We start from the raw sequence: 25,333 nt of genomic DNA, 5'->3' as shown, positions 1-25,333 counted from the left end.
TTCAGCCAAGTGGTCAGTGTCAAAATGTGATAAAAATGTGTGTAAAATATTTGCTATTGATGGTATTTTGACCGATGTCATACCTGTCACCTCGATGCCGTTGATTGATCAGACATACAAAACATAGTGGACAGATTTTGGATCAAAGAAATCCTGTGATATGAATAAAGAAAGTAGTACTGAAGTTGAGTCCTGAGTCAGCTTTTTGTTTAAAGGGACAACGAGGAGTTTGTATTTGGTTATAAAAAAGTCTCATATTAATGTGGATGAATCTACATTACCCACCTGTTAATGGGTCCATTTTCGATAAATATATCGTTTTGTCTTTATCGTTATTTTGTTACTAATATTAGTGGTCGGCTCATCCAGCATTTCCTACTTTCAGGTTCGCGGACTCTGCCCGGCGGGTCATGGGAATAACGCTGCCGGATCGCTGTTTATCATCGGAACTACGACGGTATCTGATCAACATCGAACCTCCGACTTTCATTCTTGATCAATGAAAACATTCTTAGCAAATGTTTTTACTTTCGTCTGTCAAGAATTTCACTGTGCGCACGGAGGCTCATGGGAAATGTAGTGTGAAAACACTTTGCTTTCCAAAACTCCTCGTTGTCCCTTTAATTGGTATGACAAGGCCTTCCGGGTCGTACAGGCCTGCTACTTAGGTTAACAGTTTTCTTCTGGTAAGGGGGGTTAGGTGTTTTCTCTCTCTTTCTCTTTCCATCACATAAAGCTTGTCCTTCTCCACTAGGTATCCTACACCCAGAGCTTTGTTGTCCTCCTCCTTCATTTGGTTTGGAAGTATAAAGACTCCATCTTTTCCTGTTTCAGGCTTTCCAGGACCATGGTTCTTTCTCCCACATTGGCCTGACTGCATGGTTTAAGAAAGAAGCCACCATCTTAAGAATGTCCTCAGTCTGAGTCACACCTGTTTGATTGCTTATGTAAGTATCTTGAGTTTACATGAATATTTATGCGAAGAGCAGATTAGTTGATGTGTTTTATAACAGTATGATCGACTAAAGTGACCTTCAACCAGCCGTTTATCCTCCAAGATAACAGAGGAATCTTTTCACTCACACTGAAGCAATTATTTAATCTGAATGTTTGAGATTTATCAAGACGCCGCGGGGAACAAAATGACAGCTTTGGATTTAGCTGTCACATCTTTAGCTCCAAGAAAAGCAAAATGATCCGATGAAATAATAACTTCAGGGACGCCAAGAAAATTAAAAAAGTGACATCGAGAATTCATCATTTTGTTTCAAAAAACACCAGTGAACGTGAGTGTTTTCACAAACACTTTCCAGGTCACGAGAAGTTAATGCAACAGTGTGAGAATCACAGCTGAAGCAACAATATCCCAAACACATGATGTCAACAAGTCACAAGCTGGATGCTTTGATCTTTCCTGTGATGGAGTCATTTGAGCAAAGATCAAATGTACATGTTGTACAGTGTTGTGCTTCACATACCATTAGAAACCCTACTCATAACTGGTTAAAGGAGGAACAGTCAGTCAGGGGATGGAAAAGAATTAAAATTCACTGGCTCCATCTAGTGGTCATAAATACACATGGAAAATGTCCTAATAAGTTACTAAAGGAAAAGGACCATCCTTTTTTTTTTTATCTAGCTGAACCTATGTATTCACATTTAATAAAATGAAAACATTTAAAAGTAACAAATCAGAACCAATACATTATTAGTTCTATCTGCTGTTACATGTTGAATTTCACATGAATAACACATTTATTTGAAATGTCAAACATAATTCAAACATAATAAAGTAATGAAGATGAAATAAAATCAAATAAGTTGATTAATTGTGTAAATTGAACGACTTAGGCTGTGAATTTTAAATAACAAAATCTAAATATATTCATATTGATCTCTTTGATACTGTATAATTAATGATTCATCTGTACACAAACAGAAAGACAGATCTCCTGAAACCTACTTTACTGATACCTGATCACCATTCATGTCAGCAACCTTCTAAATATTCAGCTCCAGTAATTGCTGAACCTTGATTTAAAAAGAAAAAGCTTCACACTTCTGTCTTGACTAAATCAAGTTGTATTATCTAACCACACACAGCACAAGGACTGCCAAACAGCATCTTCAAGGAGAATCTGAAAGACTTTAAAAAAAAAAAAAAATGCTGGAAAAATAAGCAGTTGCATAATCTTATAGCCCTGTGGTGGGTAAACTCAGATATCCAGCAGATAGATAAGACACCATACTGTACTGTGGATGAGGGAACATCAAACAAGAGGAAAAGGCAGGGTAAATATTTACAGCATAGCACATAGATATTAATTTTTCAGCAGGATATTTCATCTCACTGGCAAGAACACAGACTGCTCCCATGCGGTCGCTCCAGTGAGTCACCACTCTGATCCAGCTATTTGTCCTCCTCCACACTGAAACAAAGGAGACACACCACTGAAAGCGCAATTTAGAAATCCTCTTAGCTGCCCATGAAAACACATTTTGTATGCTTTTCGGTGTATTGTGTAAATGACAAGCCATAGCCCAGCCGGAGGATATTAGTCTAATTGGCCATTAGGGAACCTTTGGTGGCAAAGACGTGGACAAGAAAAATGATTTGCTCTTGATTTTTATTCTTGATTCATAAAAGAAAGGAATGGGGTCGCTATCTCTGACCATGCATATGTTAATTTTTATGTGCATACTTGTTTTGCATGGACATGTATCACAGCAGTATACTGTTCTCATACATATATATTGCTGAATTTAAAACAGATTCATAAAGCAAAATATCAATATCTGATATTCCGCTGTGGGGGTTGTGATGTTTTTTTGTTGTTGTTTGTTTGACATTAGGTGCGAGTGAGGATTGTTTGTTCTACAGACCTGACTGAGGAATCAGTTTAAGCGTTCGCCAAATGAACAACAGCAGCCGGATGTAAAAGATGCCATTCAAAGAAGAACAAACAAAAGGCAGTTTCGGAAAACAAAAGGTAAAATGAAATTCGTGCCCCGGGGCATGAACGTGGTAAAAGAAGCAGAAAAATCAGATTTCAGCAGAAGAGTAATGACTGAAACATCGCTTTAACAAACCCCGGTTGGTTAGTGAACTAGTCCTGTGACGCGAATAACAAAGTCACTTCATCGTTGTCTTCATCATTTTCATGGTTCTTCAACAGCAACAACAACAAACAGCACACGTCTGCCCCACTTCTCCTCTGGAGGTTCAAAGATCACTGATCCAGGAGCTGCAGCTGCATTTCCACACGACTGTCAGAAGAGAGCAGTAGTGGCACATCAACAAACAAGCTCATTAGCTTTTCATACCTTTTTTTTTTGTTTTCTATAGTACTGAAATTTAAACTAGCAGCTCTGTGAGTGAGTGTCCTATAGGACCGCTGCAGTGATTTGCCAAACGGAGAGGGAGGAAGTTATCCATTTGAATCAGACTGCACTGACTCTGCTTAACCCTCTGTCAGTCTCCATGCAGCTCTGAGGGGAACTAAGTCCTTTAATCCCAATGGTGGAGTGTAACTAAGTACATCTGCTGACTGTGCGTACTTCAGAACTGTCTGTATCTACTTGCGTATTTTTCATTTGGTGCTACTTTGTACTTCTATTCCACCATCAACCAGAGAGAAATACTAACAGACATGAGGATCTGCACATGCACAATGTTATACAATACTCTTTACACAAACAAAGTGTGTCGAGGCACTGACCTGACCTCTGTATGACTTCTGTTTTTCATATGCTGTTTTACTCGTTGACTTTTTCCAGATTCTCCCATGACCATAAACCGGCAGGTGCCTGTCTCCGTGGGAACCTCGGTAAATGTGTTGGGAACACAAGAAGACAGTGCTCGTGACAGCGTCAAGGTCCCCCTCACCTCTGTCACCACTGTCCCATAAAACATGCACACAAATAGAAGACATGCAAGATATCCTAAAAACTACATTTTATCTTGATTTGACCCACATTAATGGATAAAAAAAAAAAAAAAATTCAGTAGATTAGGGTCAAATTTGACATTTGTGGCACCAAAAGTATGATTATATAGGATATTGTATGTGTATTGTTAATATTTTGGGTCATCAGCTTAAAGAATGACATTCATGGCATTTTACTGCTGTCAAATGTCAAAGCAGTTCAAATTTCAACAAGGTAGTACATTTTGGGCAAGTATCTACTTTTATACTTTGTATAAAATTGTAGTTTGAGCTCTGATGATGTGACATAAGACTGTTTCTCTGTTATATGTAAAATCGTCATGTGCAAATAAGTAACTGCAGCTGCAGTGAAGTAAAAAGTGGAATATTTGCCTCTGAACAGTCAAAATGTATTTCGGTGCAGAGCGTGAGTCAATGTATAAATATAATGTGTTTGACGTGCAGCTATTGAAGTGGATTACTTCAGTCTGTGGAGACTTACTGTAAAACTCTTCAAAGGGAAAAAATCCTGAGTTTTGTTTGGATCATTCTGGATCTGTAGTCAGTTTTTAGAACTGAAATCGTGAGGCTCTCCATAACTGTCCTAAACACATGTGACGTGTGTGTATGTGTGTATGTGTGTGTGGTTGTGTGTGCGCCAGTGTTGGCTCAGACCCGGTGACGACACACATGAGGGTAAATAGGGGAATAATGGCTGATGATGCTGCTCTGTTATCACACATCCAGATGGCCACCAACGGCAGACACTGGATTTATGCTTTGGAAAAAAAAATCTGTGATGCATTTCATCTGTACAGTTAATTAGCTCTCTTTATCATGAATGCATCATTTAACCACCACATCCTCACTGACACTGAATGAACTGGATTATATTGAAAAGTATATTTGTTGTCTTATATAGTATCTGTAGGTTCATAGCATGTCACAGAACATGTAATGTGCAAACAAGTAACAACTGAGTGTTTTAAGTGTTTTTATATGTTATCAGCTGAAGCACTGAAGCATATTTAAATTACTGTCAGACTGGAGGGTTTTAATTAGCCAACAAGACTCATCCTGCCTGTGACGTGAAATCTGTTAAACGAGGTTTTCACTTTCATTTCAGGCTTATTTATGAAGAATAATCCAGAGTGGGTGTTCGTTAAACTGTGGATGCGGTTGGAACTCCTACATAAAAAACCAAACTTGGTTTGACTTCAAGGTCACATTTTAGTGAGCGTTCTGCTTATTTTAGAAGTCGGTTGTGAATTAAACTGCGAGGAGACGTCGGGTTTCGCTGACATACCTAAGATAGGGAAAAAAACAAAATAAAACACGTGAGCCGAAGTTAAAGATTACCAGCTTTCTCTTTTATTGAAAAATATAGCTGTTATTTCAAGGAAAGGAAAGTGAGAAAGGTAAATATATTAATATACTGTAAAACCAGAATAGGGGAAAAGGAAGAGAAAACAGTACATACTTGGCAGAAACACTACAGCCACTGAATAGAAAAAAAAAGAAAACATTCTACAGCTGAACTTTGAGTCAGTTGTGTTTTTTCTTTCGCAGTCCTTATCTTTTTTTGCCACTCACCAAAACCGCAGCTGTCGGGGCATGGAAAACTTTTAAGCAGACCTGGGGTAGAGAAAGTATTTGCAAATTCCTTTATATGGTTTATTCTGTCCTACTTAGCAGTTTCCCACAGCGAAACACGGCAAATGCCAGAGAGTTAAGACAATTACAAAAGTATACTTTTCTGTAAAACTCCCAACTCCACCAACCTGGCAACCCCGGATACTGAAGGTAAAACTTGCAAAATTCAAATGTCCTGTTTTAGTGTTTTAGTGTTGAAGCTGCTCAACGTTTCTCCTGTTTCCCACGCTAGTACCACGTAGTCACACACGGCTGATAACGAGGATTGTTTGCTGTAATCATCAATGGCACAAATTATATTTACATTAGTTGATTAAAACAACAGCAGATAAGGAGTGTTTTTTGTTCTTTTCTGTTAAAGTGGCATTGCTCGGCGAAGCGTGACAGCTGCCCAAAACACTCTGCAGACCACGTGTTTTCACAACAGATTGAAAACAAAATTCATAAAAAAAAAAAAAGCAAAGACAGCTTCAAATTTGGCCCATTTACATCAAAATCTCAGCCCATCTGACTCAAATCATATGGCATATCTACACAGAAATTAAAAAAAAGAAACAAAATCTCAAAAGCTCCTGCTAACATAAACCCCATAACATGGTTTTTAAAAAAACATACTTGGCAATTTTCTCCAAAGGATTCTGAATATCTCGCAACTTATTCCTGTCGACACGGATCTGACACATTCTAATAACCCCGTTGGCAGAACGGCACAGCATCCTGGTTCCATGTACACACCCCTGTGTAAGTGCCACAACAGGAAAACCACAGCTCCTATTCGTCAAATGTGGCAATTAGCTTTCATACACAAAGTGTAAAAAAAAAAAGGTCAGACATTAATCAAGACACCAGGAAGGAGAGTTCACCCTCTTTCTGCCCCAATTTAGAGCGCAAGAGTAACCTGGAGATAACTGAGTGAGTCTGCATTGTAAAAAACCAACTGAACACACACACACACACACACACAAAATAAAAAAGCAGCCCACCTGCCTGTCTCTGACCTTGCTGCTTTTGGAGCAGTTCCAGCTGGTTTGGGGCCAATACTCCAGCACATTTAATGAGTAGACTGGGATAGGCCAGACGATTGGCTGATTTAATCATCTGTTCCTACTGTGTGATTTGGGTTGTTTGGAGGAGGTGTGTGTGTGGGGCCAGTTCAGAAAATATCTTTCACTCTCGCTCGCCTGGAGACATACCCGATGTCTATTAAGTAGCTGCGCTCTAATAACACTTTGTACATGTTGTTACATCCTGTCTTTGCCCTTAAAGAGACACACACACACACACACACACACACACACACACACACACGCCTGGACACATGTCTGCACATGAGGACCATGTGTTTTCAGGGCAGAGCCGAGACTATTAATTAGAACAGAACCGTTTCCCTGCTGCAGCGACTCCCTGTTCAAACATTGCTTACATCTCTCTGCTGACCTGCTAATCCTACCAGCTTCAGTAATGACGTGGAAACGGCGACGACAGACACACACGTAATTTGCCACAACCACCACCACATCTGTCCTGTTTCAACACAGGACACAGAACACGTACTCAAAAGGCCTCTTTTCTGACATTTCACTTTTTTTTTTTTTTGTTTGCAAGTTAAAAAAGCAGGGGCTGCTGCACAAAACACCTTAAGTTTTCTACTTAAACATTAATGCAGCAGCGGGGGGTTGCACTGAAGTTAAGTTATTGATTGCAGTTTGTTTACTTTTCCTTACTTTGGTCACTAGGGTGTTTTGAGCAATAGTTTAAGTGATTTCTTAAGTATAGGACTAAGATAAGAGAAAAAACTTAAACATTTTAAAGAACCCTTCACTCAGACTTAAAAAAAAAATCTGAACTTGAGGTGTTTTTTTGTGCAGCTGGCCCCAGACACTTACAGCAAGTGATTCTGTAAAACATACATCATTATCAGCTAACACAGCATCGCCATGGTGAAGTAGCAGGAGTGATGCAGCTCAGACATTTTCCATGTCTGCTTTAGTCCAGTAATTAAGTGCCATGCAGCCAGCGTCTATGCAACCGCGCTGGCTGGGACTGTGGTACCGTTTCTGTAAGAAATGAAACTTACAAGAAAAAAAAATCAACTTTTAAGACCTAGCAGTGCACATTAGGAACAATCCATCCCTCATGAAAACGAATGAATAAATAGCACAGCTGTGAGTGAATTTAGAAGACGTGCCAAAGAGAGAGAGAGAGAAAGAGAAAGAGAAAGAAAGAGTCGCAAATGATAAACTACCCAACTCAAATACAACTGGCTACTGTAGACCAACTTCCTGATACTATTATGTACATAAAATATAGTAAAAATAAAAAAAAATGGCAGAAATCACCCCCATTAAGTCAGATATGAACAAGTAATAACCACGTCATCTGTGTAGTGTCTGTGCCAAAACGTTGTCGTTGGCAAACAAAAGCTTCATGGTTGCTCCCATGTGCGTGTGGGATGACAAAGCTGTCAGTTTCACTTCTTGTCCTTTCCCTCTTCCTTCCTCAGAGTGTGAGCTACAACGTCCACGTTGCCAGCGACCCGGCACGTCCCTCTCCCCTGCTCGCCCGCTGCACCCGAATCCGATATTCATGTTGATTGACAGAAGGGAGCGCGCTCCTCCGACCCCGAGCTCACCTCCTGCTCCTTCAGATGAACCAGCGGCCTCGCCGAGTCCTCCCTCCCAGCCACTGATGAAACTCTGAGGCAGACACAGCAGCCAGAGAATTAAAAACAAAAAGAATTTCCCAATTATAATAATGATAATGAGTTCACGGTTTGGTGTTGCCAGAAAAAGTGCAACAATCGACAAACCCAGACGTTTCAAGAGAGAGTGCAACTTTGTGAACCCGTCTGTCTGCATTCACGCACACACACTCTGGCTCACGTGTCCTCGCTACAGCACAGTGGATAAGGCTTAATTGGGTTTATTTTGTGATGTTGACAAAGTGTGCAGAGATAGATTGATCTACAAGACGCTTAAAGCAGACGTGGCCCTGCCTCGAAATCCTCCCGCTGCCTTTCCCAGCTCGTGTTAGCCTCCCAACACCTGCTCTTCTCCATCAGTGTCCGTTTTTTTGGGCGCGCCGCCGGAAAAAGCTTTCGCCTACACCCGAATCTCGTCGTCATCGTCCTCGTCCATGAAGGTGAAATCTCTGTCGTCCTCCCCGCGCGGCGAGCTGTACTTGGCGCTGTCCGTGTCGGCGTCGTTGATGTGGTACGGCGGTTTCTCCTCCACGGCCGAGCCGGCGCTGGACACGGAGCAGCTGTCCATGTTGCTGTGGTTGTTCTTGGTGTGCAGCTCGGGGGTGTAGGGATCCACCACGGCCTTCTGCTGGTACATGCTGCGGGGCGGCCTGGCGGGGGCGCGCTCCTCCACGCCGTCGTCGTCCTCTTCGTCGTCTATGTGGGGTATGAGGGAGGGCGACGCGCGGCCCTCGCTGCTCTTGCCCTCCTCGTAGCCGAGGTCGTCCTCCTCCCAGCCTTTCTTCTCCATCACGCTCAGGATGTCCCCGAGCATGGAGGGGCCCAGGTCGATGTGGAAGGACATCATGGACTCCGCGTGCTTCATCCCGCCTCCTTTGGGCATCGACGGAGGCAGATCCGTGAGCTCGCCGAAGTTACGCTCGTCGAACTCGGCGTCGAGCGTCGCCATGGCCGCCGCTCCGTTCATGGGCTTGCTCTCCATCTCCGCCAGCTTCTTCATGGGGCTGGAGGAGACGCTCTTCGGCATCTGGTTGCTTCTGTTCGTGTCCTCGTCGTTCAGGTAAGGTAGGGATATGGCGTTTTTCACGTAGTTGGACGAGCCCCCGGAGGGCGCCATCGTGTTGTAGTCGTACTTGTCCCCCCGGTTCACCGACTGGGAGCGCTTGCTGCTTCTGAAGGTGCGGGACAGCAGCCCCGGCTTGGGGCCCGGGGAGCCCTGCTTGGTCTCCGGCTCCCTGGGAGGTTCCCCCGACCGGGTGCTGAGAAACGACGTGTCCCCGAAGGCGTCGCCCCCTCTGCCCACGTGCATGGTGTGGCGGAAGTCCCCCAAGGGAGCGCTGATCATCTCGGCGGTCAGGTCGGCCCGGGACCGCCGCTTGGACTGGTTGGAGTTGTTCACCAGCTGCTTGAGAATCGGCATGGTGACGGTGGCGGTGGGGGCGGAGTCTCCTGCTCTAAATCCTTCAGATCAATCAGACGGGGTTCTGCGGGCGCTGGCGAGACTTTTCCCTCCACAGTTTGGAGTCTTTGGCTTTTAGAGAGGTTGTCAAAGCGAGTACAATTCCAGGTGTTTAAAGTGTGCGGCCATTCTGGTCCTCCAGCTCGGGTCTCATCTTACACTCAGATCAACCTGCGAAGGAGAGGAAGAAGAAAAAAGAGCATTAGCACCAGCGCCACATCACTACTTACATAAACCCAGACCAGCTATGCACCTTGGCAGGGCAACGTGGAAACATGCAATTAATAACACTAGGCACCATTTTACTTGAGGAAAAGTGACAGGCCACTTTAAATCCTCTCTTCTAAAGGCGCTACAGTACACATCTATTCATTTCTCATCACTATCACATTACTCCTTCTACACCCTGATCTGCATCTGTATGGAAGCTTTTCTCGCCACTGCATCAGAAATGAAGACGCACTTGAGTGGCTCTAAACTCGCAAAAGCTTTATACAATATGTAGAAGTCTGTAAGGGTGTTATGTAACAGTGAAGAAAAGCTCACAAGTAGAAAGTTCACAGCAACTTCACCTCACTCTGAACCAGAGATAATACCTCTAGAAAAGTAAAAAAAAAAAAACACCTTCACATTCAAATGTATTGGTGAAATTCTTCAGATACATTTTCAAAAAAAAAAACTCTATTGGACACTGTCACATTCAATTTTTCAAGTCGCTGCAAACACTGCTGTGCTTTAGTTCCCATTTAGGCCCCTGACTGTTACATAACCGTCAAAGACACAGGATACTGGGAAGCCAGAGCAGTTTGAGCTGGCTCGAATGAAAGAATGAAGAAGAGAAAAAAAAGAAGAATGAAGTGGAGCAGCATTTCTTCAGCACTGATCGACCTAGGAGCACAGACCACGGAAAGTCCTGATCTGCTACATTCTGTGTTAAAACCTATCATCAACAGATTTCATCGCTACTTTCTGTTATTTTATCTGACTTCTGGCCTTCGTCTACGTGGCCTTGACGGTGACATTTGGAGCGCCAGCAACGGAATATTTTGTTCCGTCTTCTGCTGCTTCGGTTTATCCAACTATCTCGGTTTCTCAGTGAGCGTAACATCAATTGGCACCACGCGGCGAAGGGCCCTCAGGTTTGGCAGTGGCCAAGTAATACATCAAAGACGGTATGTAACACGAGGAAAGCGTGGACGCTCTTGATTGAACGCAGCTTCGCTTTGATCCTCCAGCGAGCCCGTGACTTGACAGGGCGAGAATATATGGGTCTTTTCAGCGTTTAGACCCAACCGTCCGACCGAGGGTCCCCGGCGACTCGAGGCCTTGATACGTGATCTCAAAACAGTCGAGTGGAGTGGAGACGAGGGTTCAAACGCCCACTTACAGTCTCCATCCAGCTCCATGTGTTACTGACATTAACAAGGGTTTCAATTGTTTTGGTTAAAGCCAGACAGCAATCCCATCATTCTCAGTGTTGTTGAACGGGAGCTGCTAAAGCCCACGCTCCGGGCCCGCACCCCTCCCTCCCTCCCTCCCCCGGTCAGTGAATGAATGGGGGCTTCGCTCAACAATATTCCACAGCAACGTCATCCATGAAAACATTTGCATCTCTGACAAGAACCCATTCAACTGGAAAGGCGACTGTAGCAGCAGAGCGAACAGAGGGGGGGTTTGATAGATGATGAAAAAGTCCTGTAGTCCTGTTTTTCTTTTTTGTCCGCTTCTTTTTTTTTTCAAATAGACAGATCATCCCCGATGAGAACTGAACTCCATCCTCTGTTGTGACTCCCTCTCTCTCTGCTCTGCGCAACTTCATCCAAGGCCTTCTTTCGGTGCTAATGGGCGAGATGTAACTGTCTGCACATCAAAAAGCACAACACAAAAGGCAGCCCCAACAAAGAGCAAATGCATTAACAATAGTACACGAAAAGCTGATTTTCCAACTTCTATTGTGGGGAGTGATTTGAGTTCAAGTTCACGCCCTGATACGACACAACAGGAATGAGCCTGCTGTTATAAAAAGGTATTTTAACAGCAATCGGAGGCCAAATTATAAGATTGTGGCTTAAAGCAAAACAAATAGCACCGAAAATCCCACTGGGCAACTCTCATAGTGCTTAGATTAATGCAGTATGGTCTATCATTAGCTAAACCCTTTTCTTACTCTGTGCCCTGAGGCATTAGCTGGTTAGTGACTGACCACTCGAGAGCGCCAACAGATACGGTTCCTCCCCCGCGGCTCACGGTTTTGTATTTTCTCTATGGCAACATCAGAGCAGCAGAGCGCCGGGGCCACCGAGCGGAGCTTCCTGTCCCCTCTAAGCCGGGCCGGAGACACACACAGACACACACACACAAGAGAGAGAGAGAGAAAGATTTCATCCCCCTACATGGAGAGATCAGCCTCATTCAGATGGATTAACCCTTCGCCGTGGTCACATGCGGGGGCAATAAGACAATCGCCGCAGTGCTGCGTAGCTGAAGGGGAATGCTTTTGATGTGCCATGCCAGGAGGAGACATTCAACCTCCACATAAAAGATGTCAGTGGGGTGCTCAAATATCAAAAAAGGTGCAAAACCTCACACCTTAAGTCATTCGGGGAAATGGCCCATTTTATGTCTGTTAGGCTCGCTGTTTGATGAGGAAGAGTTTCCCTCCCCCCTAAAGACTCTGCTGTAGAGGGCATGACAAAAGATGAAGTACGACCTGCAGGCAGTCCTGTCATATTCAATTCTAGCCTTTCAGTGCTTTAAAAAAAAAAAACGCACACAGATAAATCATGAAGAACAGAAGCTTCTTGTTAAAGGGATGGTTCAACATTTTGGCAAATTGACACATTGCCATAATCGCTATAGTCAGAGATAATAACAGAACGTTACGAGACAGAGTTGTTTTAGAGGCAAATGCAGAGACTGCTTGCTGAAAAACTGCCCCTGACGGGAACGCGCATCAGCGGTTTTGCATGAATTTACCTAGAAAACAACTCTTGTCTCCTAACGTTCCGTTATTATCTCATAGCGTGGTGAATGTGCAGGTCACAACTTGTCCACCAGAGCGTTTTGGAGTTGTTGGATTGTGTATTTGATGAGTTTGATGAGGGAAACCAAGAAATCCCATGAGCCTCCGTAGCGTAGCTCTGAGCAGCTTGCGGCTCTGCTCCACCGCTCTAAAAATAGCTTGCACCGACAATTAAAGGTAACAAACCTACTGCTATGACTATAGGGATTAGGGCAATGGGCCAATTTTCCATTTTCCATTTTGCATTAATGCCTCTGATTTTGTCAAAGTATGGAGGATAACACGCAAGTCACTCATGAATAGATGAAAGTGTTCAGAAGCTTTCACTTCAGCGTCTAGACGGACAGAAAAAACGTGGTAAACACAGCCTGTATCACACACACACACACACACACACACACACACACACACACACAGACTGCAGCCGTCAACATGATGACCGGGGTTTCCAGTCTGGCCTGCGCGGCCCATACTGTTACACTCGCTCTCGGGTCAGCTGGGGGCAAAATTCCTTCTCGGCGCTCTTTTCACAGGCTCCCACGGCTAAACACACAAACGGGTCATGCTACCATTACACACATACCCGCGGGGGACACAAAAACACGCACATATAGCTGACCGTGTTTGTGTTGGAGCACTAAATGTGCCCAAAGAGGTAATAAGTATCAGTCATCGTGCCAGCTGGTGACGAAGCCTTTATGTAACCGAGCACTCAAAGTGCCACATGACTCTGGCTCAAACTGAGACGAGTGGTGACAGGGCCATGAATGATTAAAAGCATCTTATGTCGCCGGAAGACTGATGTTCGCAGAATGACATAACAACCGTCATGCTCATCAGCGTTCAGTCTCTCTCTTGTAATCCTGCAGATAGCAGGCGCCATGCAGGCCTCGGATATCCCATGTCTCCCTTTTTGCTGCTCAATGAACGGGGTGTAGTGGGGGCAGCTTTGGATGGTCATCCAATCACAGCTCAGCTACTGTCAAGTTAAACCACGGGCTGCAAGGGTTTCTGGGTTTATCTTTGGCTGCATTTTAATTTTTAAAACAGAGGCAGGGAAAGGGTCTATCATTTATTCACAAGGCGGAAGCCGGCACTCAAACGTTACAAGGACTCAGGCAGAGGGCCATTACACAACACTTACGGGACCCTGGCACTTTCGCTTGATATCTAGAAAATGAAATGCCAATGGAATCTTGAAGAGAAAAAAACAAGCTCCTCCTCTTAACACGGGAGTTTCACTTGGCAACGCCTGGTAATCTGAGATTATAAAAAAATACCAGAATAATCATGTCATATAATGATATGTCAGTATGTTGCACACACCCTGCATGTGACCAGCCTAGAGTGGGCTATAAATAAAGTTGGACTGATTAATCATTGCTCTCATTTTTTCAAATCTTATGTTGTCTTTTTTCCAGATCCAAATCCAGAATACAACTACAGCTTGAATTTTAACATAAAACTCTACTAGTCTGTCTTTAATTCCTGGACACAGAGACTCTGCTGAGCAGTTGGAGAAAGTCCTGCTTTGTTTAACCTTGAACTAGCCAGGATCTCTCCACCATTGTTCAACCCTATTGTCAGCAACATTGAGATGCAAATGTGTATGCGAGTTACCCAACAGCTATCTATGACATTGCTAATCAATTAATCAGTGGGGGCTGCATGAGAATGGAAAGTTCTTAACTGACACACACACACACAAAAAAAAAAAGGTCGACAAATTTCATTCCCTTCTACTTATGAGAGGCGCAAACATCTGATTCCCATGGGGGGAGACGGGGGAGGCCGTGTCAAAAGCCCTGAAATAATAACTCTCTGTTTTCTCTGTGGTGTCTCAAATCCTCGCCGCAGTGCACTGAAGTAGCAGGGGAGGGAAAAAACAGTTTCAATGTATGGGTTTTTCTCAAGAGTTGAAGTTTTATGCATAAGGTATACCTGATTCTGCTCTCTCTCATGTGGCCGGTCAGTGTGTAAGCTTCCATCTCACCTCACAGTTTTTTTTTTGTGCCTCCTTCCTGTCCCTAACTCACTGCACTGACAGCACATGAAGAAATATGCTGTTTATGTAGCTGCAGGCTCGGCCGGACACGCCTGTCACAGCTTAGAGGGTGAATCAGAGGGAGGCCTGATACTGTAACACAAGACGTTTTAACGTGATTATCCGCCGTGTGTGGCTCTGTTACCAAACAACAGTAACTATGCAGAACCTTATTACCGCCTGTTATAGAGGGAACCAGTTCCTCCTGCTCGGCTTCATATCCAGTCACACGGCTCGGGGCTAGGAACTCCTCATGACAAATGACGGAAATATCTTCAAGAGAAACAAGAGGAGGATGTGAATGTTCAGACGGTGGCCTCGTCACACGTGTTGAGGAACATACCTTCGGCGTTTCGCACAGGTGTAACCACAGCAAACAAACAACGCAACCGCGACATCAAACTGTGGGCAAACGAAGGTGAGAAATAACCACACGCACAAAAGAAAGACTCATTAGAAGAACCACCGACCATATTTACGATGACACGGGAGATAAATGTTCACGAGAAGCTGCGGCCGCCCTCATGTGCTTTTCTCCTAATGAGTTCATCAAATGAGCCAATTAAAAAAGGTATCTTGTGGAGCTTTTAGAGCAATAGTGACCGTGTGGCGCGTTCTTGAACTCCTCCTGCAACGGCCGAGTATATTATTAGAATTATCAATATCTGTATAGCTGCATCGAATTCCTCTGAAGAAGATTTGTTGCTGAGAGTAATAAGTGGATCATTTTTTTGTGTCAGATTCTTGGAAAGGAGCTTGTTAGGGCATTAAAGATGATTACAATGTTTTCTAGTGAGAAACGATGAATGTAAACAAAACCTCATTTGATTCAAATGAAATCTCCTCCGGGGCCCCCCGTTAAAGAAAAGTCTAATTAGTAGAACCGTTCTGTGTCAGTGGGCCCCGTCCTCACCAGCCACACGCCTGCTATTAAATTCATCTCAGCATCCTCAAGCGAGTAGGAATTACAGAAATTTCCAAAACAACAGTTTGCACATCAATAATGTGGAGGAAGAAATGCTTGAAATGAACTAATTAGAGGGGCACACGTGTCACATTATGTCCTGCAAACATCACAGCCACAGAAGCAGAGATTGCTGTGACACAAATGATATCTGAATAAAGCATAATTGCATTTAAAAGATGGTGAAGGCTGAAACATGCAACAGGTTGGACTTGGATGGAGTCGTTCCGATCGGCCCAAGCTGTTGATATATTCATTTGCAGGAGGTGGCAACATGGTGAACACTCATCATGTTCGTGTAAAATGGCTCTATGAGACGAGTCCAAGCAGCTGAGCCGGGCGGAATATACCTACATCAGCAGGACCGCTGCCCAAGTACTACAGGCCGTCTGTGTATCTGTGTGTTTGGAAAGTGTAGTGTATCAGCCTCCAGGGCCCCAACGCCGCCCAGGCAGAAACAAAACCACAGGAGGATTAAGGGCAGCGTGTTCAACGTGAGCAAATAAAACCAGCGTGCCCGGGCCGGCCCTCCACTCGGAGCAGCAAATACTACACACATCCACGCACAGGAAAACACACAAAACTAACCTCCCACTGCCACACCAGCCAGCCAGCCAGCCAGCCGGCCGGCTCTCCTTCCTCCCCTCTGACTCCAAAATCCACCTTCTATTCCTGTCGGTGTGCCGCAACAGCTCCAGTGACACAATCGCCATGTGACGACGTTTTTAATCTTTCCAAATCCCGATATCCAGAAGCAGAGCACGGGCTTCCAAATGATTTCTCTGTGTTTTCCAGTCAAGCTGGCCTTTTATAAAGCTGTTACTCCTGCATGGTTGGACAAAGTGTTTTGCTCTGATACTGGGTGGGCTGCCGTGCCCCGAGGGACGCTTTTGGCTAAAAACCAAACAACACAGATAATGAACGTGTTTTTCTGATTATAAAAGAAAAATCTTAGCCCCGAAAACAAAAACGCTCCTCCTCTCCATGTGCCAGAGTTTAAAAAATGTGGAGGGGAGACGGGGGGGGCACAACCTTTCCCATGTGGAGCAACATTTCCGCAGGGACCTTGGGCAAAAAAAGGAGAGGCACAGATGGAGGCACTGAAGAGAAACACTCCCTCAAAGGGGCAGCGGAGGGTGTCACCGCTTTGGATCCACTCAGTCATGCCAGCACAGCGACAGACGTTCTTTCACCGCGTCCTGCATGAAACGTACCCAAACCCTCATTACAGTGGGGGGGATTGTACCGGTCTCTTGTGTTGTGTGAGTGCATGCACATGAGAGTACACGTCTAATTAATCACTGAAATCCGTCCCCATCGGTCGCCGACGAATAGACAGCATTCACGCTCTGGTACCAGGGAGCAGGACGGGAGCCAAGTGGTTGAATTGAGCGTCCAATCGCTGCTGGATGAGGAAACAAAGCTGAATTTCTACGGAGGAAATGCAAAATTCTCTGTTACAGCAGAGATGACAGTGGATGTGTACTGGCTGTTATGTTTCCAAAAAGTCAGAGGTGGAACCAGGTTGTACCATAGCAGAAACAAAACATGTCAGATCAGCAGAAAGGATAAGCCAAGGCCTGTGTGATAAACTTCACGCTGTACACAAACAGGACACACACATTGCACACTTGGTCAAATCAGCAGGAGGCTTCTCAGTGTGACTGGAAGATAAGTGACCGTTTTCTGCTTCTCAACGGTTCATAGTCTTTTTTTTTCTTTTTCTTTTTAAATCAGCCTCCCTGCTGAAGTCAAATACACAAACCAGCTATAAAGGCCCCGGGCACCGAGCCCTGACTGACGAGACGACTTAATAAACCCCTGTGGCGTTAACTTTAAAATGACAACAAAACACTTGCTGACATTAGAGCTGATAGAGGCTCTTATATTATATAGATGTAACCTGACAGGAGCGGGAAATAGAGTCATAGTACAGGGTGGAGAAGATGAAACACAAAGCTCCTGAAACCACGTTGTTACTGTAATTGTAGCGGTGCTTGTTGTGAGTTTTTGTGTAAGCTCTTCCTGAAGCGACTCTACGGGTCAAACTCAGAACACAGGGATCGATTACATCCGAGCAGCTCAGCTCAGTGAGATGCAGATGATCAGGGTGTCTGCTCTAATACAATGAGGGCGTCTAAGCAGCTAAGTTCTTCCTGGTTTGAGTCAAATAAGCTCTATGATAAACACCCACTAATCTGCAACTTGCAGAGTCTCACTGTCGCTTGAAAATCTTTGGATGTCGGACAGAAGTTTAAAGGGATAGATAAACATTTTGGCAAATTCCTAGGAGTAGGTTTGTTACGTTTAATTGTCCGTGCAAGCTATTTTTAGAACGGCGGAGCAGAGTGGCGAGCTGCTCAGAGCTACACTACAGAGGCTCATGAGATTTTTTGGTTTACTTCATCAAACTCATCAAATACACAATCCAACAACTCCAAAACGCTCTGGTGGACAAGTTATGACCTGCACATTCACCACGCGAGGTAAATTCATGCAAAATCGCTGATGCGCGTTCCCAACAACTCTGTCTCGTAACGTTCCATTATTATCTCATAGCGTGGTGAATGTGCAGGTCACAACTTGTCCAACAGAGGCGTTTTGGAGTTGTTGGATTGTGTATTTGATGAGGGAAACCAAGAAATCCCATTAGCCTCTGTAGCGTAGCTCTGGGCAGCTTGCGGTTCTGCTCTGCCGTTCTAAAAATAAATTATGGCAATGCGCCAATTTGCCAAAATGTTGAACTTTCCTTTTAATATCAAAACTTCTTTTTCCAGCATAAAGAAACTGTTTTCCTGCATGACTGACAAACCTTACGTCAGAACAAAGGCAACATTGGAACAAACTGTGTAGATGCATCATTAGGACAATACTGTACTGCAGGACGCTGTACTGTATATTGCTATAAAGATGGCAAGAAAACAGCAGCCAACAAAAGGAAGAGCGTCTGCTTGGTCAGGGGTTCATCGCGCTGAAAGATAATGACCTGAACCATTAAAGAGCAGAGCCATGTGATGGGAGAGCGGCACAGCGATGAATGGAGCTGGGAGGGGTCAAAGGTAAAGTAACGCTAACTACATGTGCAACAAAGAGGTTCTACTACATTTGACTTGTATAGTAGCCTTTTGCTGAAACATGGAGGTCTGTTGACAAGATGGCAGAAGTGCCAACTCCTCAGAGCTGCAGGAAAAGTCTTCTAAAGTGTTGTCAGTATCGTCTTACCACCACCCAGCTGTCTTTGATTTCTCAGTTTTCACTTTGGGCACGCCACTTTGATTTGTAACCACTTTGATTTCCTGGAAATGTACAGGATGTCGGCGAGCAGGACGTTTTCATTAGGGAAGCACATACAGATTGTCTGTTGTGGCTATGTTTACATTTGTGTGTGTGTGTGTGTGTGAATGTGTGCGTGGGTGTGTGTGTGTTTGTGTAAGTTGAAAGTCCATCAACGGCCCAGGGTCAAACTGCCACAAATAGGTTGGGGAGTTATCAGCAGGAGTCGGTCTGTGCACAACAACTATACACAACCATAACACACACACACACCCTGTTGATTCCCAACTGACAGACAAAATTACTTGCATGTCACATTGTACAATAGTGGAGTCAGAACAAAAAAAAGCAGTGCAGAGGGAGACGGGAACCAAACCTTGTGGCACACCCAAACCACCACACAGACACACGCACAACAGATAAATATACACACATACACACACGAAATGGGTCTCAAAGGTGACCCACATGAATTTACAGTGATTCACTTTAATTCAACACAAAGAGACAAAGGCCCGAGATGCTTATCTATCAAGGTATTGTAACCTTTCACCACCGTCCATTCACAACACCGGATCGCTGACCTGGAAGTGTCCTCCAGAGGCTCACACAGCGAGATGTGCGAGTCTGTATTCATAAAGGAAACCAGTGATTCTCACAGGGTTCCCCAGATAAGAGCCCACAATGGTTAATGTGACTGTTCCCATCTCCTGAACTAGTTTCCTGGCATGGATTTGTCAGCCAGTGAGCACAGAGGTGAGCGGTTACGCCAACAGCCCTCCTTTGTCTTTTCAGTGCGCATGAGTTGGACAGAGGGACCACCTGTCTCTGTGTCCACACAGAGCCGCTAAACAATGAGGACTCGCTGGACTGTAAACACACCAAAGCCTGGACCTCAACGGCCAGCTGCACACCACCAGGCAATATGTGACCCAGGAGTCTAGTCTACATCTATTGCACAACCACAGTCCTACTGATGTTGTGTCAGTGACTGAGGGTGGAGGAGGAAACTTAATGTTGTTTACAGCTGGAGGGTTATTGCTATACAGTCAACGTTAGCATTTACAGATAACGGTAACAGTCTTGTTGTGAGCTTCAGCTGTTACAACAGGTTATATTTGCCCTCAGAGCAGCTCTTCAGGGCAGATGGACACTTCACTGACTCGGTATCGGAAAATGACAGTGCTAGTTAGCATGCTAACTTCAGTTTAAGAAACAAAGTGATACAAATAGAGGGTGAAAGGTGTAATGTACCTTCTAGACTGGTAAAAAAAAAAAAAAAACTTTCTAGACTGGTCAGTAATGCTAACATTAGCTATGTAGCAATAACAAAAACTACATTTGAGGTTGGATACAACAGTAGTAGTAATGTAAAGTAGTGGTAATGTCATTCTTGTAATAGGTTCAGTGGTAAGAATGACATTTTACTGTAGGGTGACTAAGATAAGAAAAAAAAAGTGATTATCTCGAACATTTTACCTTGAGTTAAGTCAATGCAGATAAAAAAAGTTCAGTGGAACCCAAAGATCGGCTTCACATCAGCACCGTTGGTATCATCTTACCAGCAGTTGCTCATCAGCAAGTCAAATATCACAGAGCTATGACACATGCCCCAAAATATGTTTGTGCAGAACATACTGTCTTTGGAGTGGCTTCCACAGAAAGTGGGTTTGACAGGTGCCGCCTGATGATGGATTGCGTTCCCTGGTGTTCTTAGAACATAGAAATTAAAGGTGTTCTCAAACTTCTGCGACGTGGGAACAATCTACCGAGCTAGTGTTCAGCTTCACTGGAACTGCCTTCACCTCTGACAATGACAATTGTGCAAACTTGTTCTGCAGCTTTAAAACAATTCACTTGAGGACATACACAGCCACAGGTGCTGCAAGATCAATGGAGTGCTTTTAACAATAAGTCTTGAGTTGTAGAATACTTTACTTTAAAAGCACATGTTCAGGAGGTGTTGCGTTGAACGGTCACTGGAGGTGGCAAGAGAGGAGTGGGATGATTTCAGCAAGGAGTGCTTTTACACCTCAGAGGATAATAATTCCTGTCGAACTGGTTATTTTCCTCCACAGCAGCCACGCTACGCTGATGGCAACCAAAACAGACGCTCAGGAGTGTCTGGGTGTCAGGTGCATGTGGGTTATTGGACAAAAGAAAAAGCGAAAGGCACGATATTTTTTGCTGTGTGCCAAATTCAGCTAAGGTTTCTGTTTGAGTAACAACAACAACAACTGAACCCTGAATGTTGAGGCTTCATATCGGTGGTTTCCAACCTGGGTCACAAGACAAATCTGAGGCATCATAAGATGATCAACAGGAGGGGAAAACAGTAAAAACCTGTGTGTGCTACAGAAAAAAAACGTTTTATTTTTGTTTTCCTCAAATCTTTCTAGGTTAGTTTTGCACAAACCCACACAACAGGCCTGGAGCTACAAGCACTGCTGGTCTGGGTTCAGTTTGATACCTCCAGGGCCACGTTTTAGTCCAGAAGGGCAGAAATTGAGACTTTTGGAAATGACGTTTCTTCCTAACTTTGTCTCCTCATCAGTCACAGTGTATCAAACCCCTCAGATTAGTTTTCAAACTAAAACGGGGACGGTGGCATTTTCAAAAGTCTCCATTTCGGGGTTGTGTAGTGTGATGTCAGGCGTAAAAAGTTTTTGTTGTGTAGATGTCGCCTGATTGATGTAGATCTGGTTTACTTGTTTCTCTTGTGCGTAGTTCAAAGTTGTATATTTTGTAAAAGCCTGAAGATGTTGACATAATGTTGGATTTTTCCACCATAAGAAGTCTGTTCAAAGATCAACTCAAACATCCTCGGTGCTCAGAGTTCAAAGACCGTGCTGCTTTCTTTGCAGGCGGGGTGAATCCTGTGATTGTCTGAGACAAAACAACTCTATTTGGGAGGTTCAACACGTCGAGCCTCCATGTTTCCCAGTAGCAACCACTGACAAGAAAGAATCACATCCTTCACTTTTGAAGTGATTAATACTTCACAGGAATCGGGAGGCATCCACGGCTCCGGAGCTGTGGATAACATTACTGAAACACTGCCAATAAATGTAATAGTTGTTTTTCCTACATATTACAGATGCCATTTTTAATTCAACTCAATATATTTATGACAACCGCTCTGGACAGCTCCATTTGCTCTCAAACCGCGCCAACTATAATCCATAAAAAGAAATTCCTCGCTGAGTTGTTCTTTTTCTTTTTTTTCCCCCCACTCTCTCAACCTTTCACACAATCCATGTACGTGCAACAGGAGCACGCAGGGCAAGACCAAAATGTCAAGATATTCTCCCATCGTTCACTGTCGGTCTCCTATGGAGCTTGGGATAAAGGTGGGTGGATTACTGAGGCCGCAAACTATTTACACTGGCATTTCCTGAGGCACAGGGAGCAGGAGAACAAGTAATATAGTGTAAGTTATCACATCTGACTCCAGTTAACCAATCTGTATCCCTCCTATAAACATACAGTAAAACCCCACGTAACACAGCAGCCAGAGACACTAATAAAAAGGAAGGAAATTAGTTGCCCTCCACTTTAACCAACAGCCTGAAGTTGGTGTGTTTTCACAAGTGCAAATGAGACGCCCCAGCCCCCCCTCCGATTCCCCCCCACCCCCCTACTCCTCTGCTCCCTCTTTCCAGTATAAAACAGTAATGACCTCAGCGCATTCAGAGTCGGGCAGGTAGCCAGCTTCCTCACTACGCAGCAGCAGTATTCTCCAGAGCAAACTGAAATAGCAAGAAAAAAAAAAGCACAGTCAGAGATGACACACACACATACTCACACACGTACTCCTGCCCCCCCTCCCTCCTCTCTCTTCTGACTAGGCAGCCAACACAATAGATCTTGATGGAGAGATATCTGCCTGGCAGCTCGTGGGAGAAGCCGTACACTGAGGCGGAGGGGGGGAGCTGAAAGGCCCGGAGTGTGTGGAGCGATAATGCACCACTTTTGTCACCGAGAGGACAGACACAAGATGACGCAGGGAAGAAGTGGCCCAGCTGGTGTGAACAGCGATCAGGCAGGAGGAGGAGTCCGACCTTGGTCTCCGTCTCTCTGGTCGAAACTCAAGGTGCAGAGTGGAGCTTTATTTCCCCCCTCAACGGCCTCATTGCTGCTGCTGCTGCTGCTGCTGGGTAAATGATTCATCAGGAAAAATGACAAATACTGACCGACTTCAAGGCTATTGTTAGGGTGTGGTTGTGTGTATGTGTATGTGTGTGTCTGTGTGTGTAGGAGGAGGTCAGAGGGCAAGAGTCGTACAAAGACAACACCAAAGCCAAGCTCATTTGTCAACACGTCCTCCTCCTTGTGTCCAGACTTGACAGTTTAACCAGAACAAAGCTTTGATTGCTTGATGATGAGCGCGGAATAATGAAAGCAAACGTTATAAAAAACGGTCCTGCACGCTTTTTACGGCCCGTGTAGTTAAAAGTCAGGCTACACACACACACATACACTCTACGCGGCCTTCAATTACAGCATGATGGATGAGGCTGGGCAGGTATACGGCCACAGTGGCAATTCTGGAGTAAATTACCCAGTTCATCAGGCGTGATGACCATGAGAGGCAAGTGCCAGGTCCGTAAACACAAACAGGAACCACTCGCTAATGAAGCGGGAAGCTGGGACGAATCAGGGATGCCGTTGAAGGAGGGCCGCGCAGGTTTGTTCGATTCCCACAGATTGCACTGCGTGTTGCTGTGAGGAGTCCATCTGCTCTGATTAGACCATGTCCTCTCCTGCAGCTGAGAGACTCCACAGCCCAGTTCCCACCAGCGAGCATCACTACACTCCCCTGAACAAGTTGAGTTATTAGTGATTTGTAATAGGCTATGCAAGTCCAAGAGGTCTGTGGGCTCTTGTGGGGAGGGGGAGGGGTTAGGGGGGTCCTATTGGGGATTTAAAATGTGTAACAGTTTACTTTCACTGTTATATTTAACCCAGTTAATGACTCCTTTCATCTACAGCTTTGGCCTCGCCTTGAAAACAGATTATTATGTAATTTTATAATGAATTATACAAAGTAGAATTGGGCCCTCTGTGCCAAAATCTAATCAGGCCAGCGATCTAGCTCTTCCATACTTAGAGATACAAAAAAAGGAAAGAAAGAAAAAAGTTTTGAGGAGCTCTGTGTAAGTTCATGGTCAAGATCCAGACTGAGAATCATCATCAGACTTTTTACCAAAGACAGAAAAGTAAAGTTCCTCCATACTTATCAGGCAGAAACTCCCACAGGATTTGGAGAGAGTGAATCATTTTAGACTCATTAACTTTTTAAGACTGGAGTGGACTAGAGTGGAGTGGAGTCGTCCATAATGTTGTGGTGTCCTGCGGGCTGGATGGCTGGAGGACACAGAGAGGACGCCACAGGGCTCATTGTTGTCGCTCCATATGGGGACAGCTCGGTGAGACTGCCTGGCGCTGATTGTCCGCAGGCGGATTTGACATTCAAATGAGATGCAGATTTCACAACTTCAACCTACACGTCCAACCCCCCCGCAACCCACCCGACACCCACTTTACTTTAGAAGAGAGGGGAAAACTCTTATTAAAACACACAACTCGACTAAAGTAAAGAGCAAGTAAGATTATTATAGGAGCGAAAGAGTCACATGAAGATAATGTTACCTTTCTGCGCGGGTTACAGGCGGGGAGAAGGGGAAGTTTCACTCCTCGGGGGTTATATTCCACGGAACACGGGACAAAGTGTTGGTGTCACCGGGAGAGAAGTTTAGTTTCCTCCGCGGGAGAAGCCAGAGAGTTGAAGCAGCAACAGCAGCAGCTCAGTCCGCGTCTATGAGCTCCAGCGTCCGTTTAGTTCGCTTCACTGTGGCGCACAAAGCTTCCCTCTCCCTCCCTCCCTCCTCTTCCAACCAGCCAACTCCCCCCACACCACCGCCACCACCAACCTCCTCCCTCCTCATGTGCCGGGGAGAGCACCACCTCCTGCTGCGGTTTAAAGGGCCAGAGTCCTGCTTCCCCACAAACACAACAATAGGCAGAAGTTCAACTGTTCCCAGGCGCAGTTCACATCCTATACATTATGCAACAGTTCCGAAGAAATTCACACTTGAATAAGTGTAAGGAGGAGGAAAAATAGAGTTGAGGTTTCAAAATAAAAGCACTGGCTTGGTCCCTCTGGTTTAGATCTGACTATACATGACATCATTTGATGATTACTGTGCTGAAATATGAGAGTCACTGTTGTAGGATCATCTGAACTGGAGCTGGTTTCAGCTGCTTTGTATCCAGTTTTACACACATGGA

At 44.7% G+C, this 25,333-nt stretch overlaps 1 protein-coding gene across 1 annotated transcript; it reads right to left on the bottom strand.

The window, feature by feature from the left end:
- Positions 1-5,274: 5,274 nt before the first annotated feature.
- cdc42ep4b (CDC42 effector protein (Rho GTPase binding) 4b) lies at positions 5,275-24,936 on the bottom strand. The gene is made up of 2 exons (XM_085761000.1): positions 24,695-24,936; positions 5,275-9,910 (listed from the first exon to the last, which is right to left on the bottom strand). Exon 2 carries the CDS (start codon positions 9,698-9,700, stop codon positions 8,681-8,683), a length of 1,020 nt encoding a protein of 339 aa, XP_085617126.1. The 5' UTR covers positions 9,701-9,910; positions 24,695-24,936; the 3' UTR covers positions 5,275-8,680.
- Between the last annotated feature and the right edge of the window lie 397 nt (positions 24,937-25,333).

The sequence above is a fragment of the Trachurus japonicus genome, chromosome 19, assembly GCF_045865225.1.
Source record: "Trachurus japonicus isolate A0001 chromosome 19, Traja_1.0".
Classification (NCBI taxonomy): Eukaryota; Metazoa; Chordata; class Actinopteri; order Carangiformes; family Carangidae; genus Trachurus; species Trachurus japonicus.
The sequence above is the reverse complement of the archived record's forward strand: the minus strand, read 5'-3'. Positions and strand labels throughout refer to the sequence as shown.

Bases quoted from the DNA above. Each gene is read 5' to 3' on its own strand.
- cdc42ep4b (XM_085761000.1), bottom strand. From the start codon at position 9,700: ATGCCGATTCTCAAGCAGCTGGTGAACAACTCCAACCAGTCCAAGCGG.